Source organism: Hevea brasiliensis, chromosome 8 (genome assembly GCF_030052815.1).
Source record: "Hevea brasiliensis isolate MT/VB/25A 57/8 chromosome 8, ASM3005281v1, whole genome shotgun sequence".
Lineage (NCBI taxonomy): Eukaryota > Viridiplantae > Streptophyta > Magnoliopsida > Malpighiales > Euphorbiaceae > Hevea > Hevea brasiliensis.
The window spans coordinates 28,724,887-28,727,744 of NC_079500.1; the positions used below are offsets into that span (position 1 = coordinate 28,724,887).

Sequence of the window (2,858 nt, forward strand, 5' to 3'; positions counted from 1 at the left end):
TTTGCAAAATAAATAATTGACAGAGATAGGTGCTCCATGCACCGAATGTGATATCTCCTTACTCAGTTTCACCGTAGACTGGGTAAGGGGGTGTTACATGTAGTGGTATTAGAGAAAGGTTTGGGCGTTCTTAGACCTAGATAACTATAACAAGTTATAACATATGTGTGTGAACATACATTGCATCTACTAAGGATTGAGGTGACTCTTATGCAGATCTACTCTCCTGTCTATTATAGGTTAGTGGAATGGACTTAAATACTCCTCGGGCTATTGAAGAGGAAGCAGGGAGTCATGCCCCAAAAAGCAATAGTGTCAGAGGTGTGAGGGATTCTACAGCACAGAGAGCTGCTGAACAGCTAGCAGAATCCCAGCAGTAGTTCTTTTAGCAGGTGGTTGATTTACTTAGGCAAGCAGTCGCAGCCCACACAAAAATCACCTCTAGAAAAGCTCCAAAAGTATGGGGTTGTGGATTTTAGAGGAAAGAGGGAAGATGACCCAGCTGCTGCAAAATATTGGCTGGAGAGGACTGAGAGAGTTCTTCAGCAGATGCATTGCACACCTGACCAAAGCTTGGAGTGTGCAGTCTCACTACAACAGGAGGATACTTATCAATGGTGGGACACAGTAATCAGGGTAGTGTAGCTAGATGTGGTAACATGGGATTTTTTTCTAACAGAGTTCAGAAAGAAGTACATCAGTTGTATTTACTTACAAGATAGAAGGAGAGAATTTATTTCTCTGAGGTAAAGACAACTGATAATAGCTGAATATGAGAGAAAATTTATCCGACTGAGTAAGTACACCAAGGAGATAGTTCCCACAGAGACGGATAGATACAGGAGGTTTGAGGAAGGCCTCAATGATAGCATTAGGCTTCATATCATAGTATTGTAGCATACATATTTCTCTTAGCTTGTGGCAGTAGTTATGAATGTGGAGAGGATTCGAGCTAGTGAGCAAAGTAGCAGGGGTGAAATGCAAAAGAGAGGCTTTAGCCAGTCTAGGTCCACATTTATAGCTAGTACGAGGCCCAGGGGGCTATCTAGTTAGGCACCTACTCAGAGGCTGGGACAAGGGTCCAGGTCCACTTTTAGGAGAGGTCAGCCAGCAATATCAGTGGCTAGCACTCTAGGACCAGTAGTGAGATGTCCTGCCTTAGTAGCATGCACACATTGTGGGAAAAGGCATAGAGGTGAATGCTGGGGATTGACTGGAGCTTGATATAGATGTGGAGCCACTGATAACTTCCAGAGGGATTGTCCCAGGAGGACTATTCCACCAGCATAGACAGAGAGGTCGGCTCCTACTGTACAGAGGGGTAGGAAGCCAGGGAGATCTGAGGCAGTAAGGGGCATTATGAGGCCTACAACTGAGACAGTGGATAGACTGGATACTCGAGTGGCAGCACATGCATATGCCATTCGAGCCAGAGAGGAGCAGGATGCACCTGATGTCATAGTTGGTACATTTTCTCTCTTTGACTCAGTAGTACATGCATTGATAGAGAGGGGTTTAAGGGTTGAAACCATTGAACAGGGCATCCTAGTTACTAACCTTTTAGGCCATAGTGTGATGGTGAACAAGGTCTATAGGGGTTATCCCTTGAGGATTCAGGAGTATGAGTTTTTAGCAGACCTTATTGAGCTGCCTTTTCATGAGTTTGATGTGATTTTGGGGATCGATTGGTTATCACGTCACCAAGGTGGATTGCCATTTAAAAAGAATCACATTGAGGACTCTTGATAACAAGGAAATCACTGTTGTGGGGGAAAGGATAGATTATCTGCCTAATGCCATATTAGCCACTACTGCAAGGAGATTGATAAGAAAGGGTTGTAAAGCCTACTTGGCACATGTGATTGATACTAGGAAGGCTAGGCCTGACCTTTATGACATACCCATTGTATGTGATTTTTCAGATGTCTTCCCTGAGGAGTTTCCTGGTTTGCCACCAGAGAGGGAAGTGGAATTCGTTATAGAGGTTATGCCTGGTATAACACTAGTGTCCATTGTGCCTTATAGGATGGCACCTACAGAATTGAAGGAGTTAAAAATCCGGTTACAGGAGTTGTTGGATAAAGGGTTTATACGCCCTAGTGTGTCACCTTGGAAGCACCGATATTATTTGTAAAGAAGAAGAATGGGACACTTAGGCTGTGTGTAGATTATAGACAGTTGAATAAAGTGACTGTGAAGAATAGATATCCTTTACCCAGGATTGATGACTTGTTTGATTAGTTAAAGTGAGTAGGTGTTTTCTCCAAGATAAACCTTAGATCAGGATATTGTCAATTAAGGGTAAAGGAGTCTGATGTGTTTAAAACTGCATTCAAAACCCGATATGGGCATTATGAGTTTTTGGTTATGCCGTTTAGGCTAATGACATAACCAATGCACCGGCAGCATTCATGGACCTGATGAACTGCATCTTCCATCCTTATTTAGATTGGTTCATGGTGGTTTTTATTAATGATATACTGGTGTATTCTAGGGATCGAAAAAAGCATGAGGAGCATTTAAGGGTTGTACTGCAGACCTTGAGGGAGAAGCAATTATATGCTAAGTTGTCTAAATGTGAGTTTTGCCTGCATGAGATTTCTTTTCTGGGCCATGTAGTGTCAGCTGATGGGATTAGGGTGGATCCCAAAAAGATACAAGCTATTGTGGATTGGAAACCACCTAAGAATGTGATAGAGATTAGAAGTTTCTTATGGTTGGCTGGCTATTATAGGAGATTTGTGAAGGGATTCTCTGTCATAGTATCACCATTGACTAAATTGTTGCACAAGAATGTTAAATTTGAGTGGGGTGATAAATGTGAAGCAAGCTTTGAAAAGCTGAAAGCAATGTTTACA

At 42.5% G+C, this 2,858-nt stretch overlaps 1 protein-coding gene across 1 annotated transcript; it reads left to right on the forward strand.

Annotated features, from left to right (window-relative positions):
- The first annotated feature begins 1,359 nt into the window (after positions 1 to 1,359).
- On the forward strand, positions 1,360 to 1,746 carry LOC131182122 (uncharacterized). Its single transcript, XM_058150766.1, has one exon. The coding sequence runs from the start codon at positions 1,360 to 1,362 to the stop codon at positions 1,744 to 1,746; it is 387 nt and encodes a 128-aa protein (XP_058006749.1).
- The last annotated feature ends 1,112 nt before the right edge of the window (positions 1,747 to 2,858 follow it).

Bases quoted from the DNA above. Each gene is read 5' to 3' on its own strand.
- LOC131182122 (XM_058150766.1), top strand. From the start codon at position 1,360: ATGAGGCCTACAACTGAGACAGTGGATAGACTGGATACTCGAGTGGCA.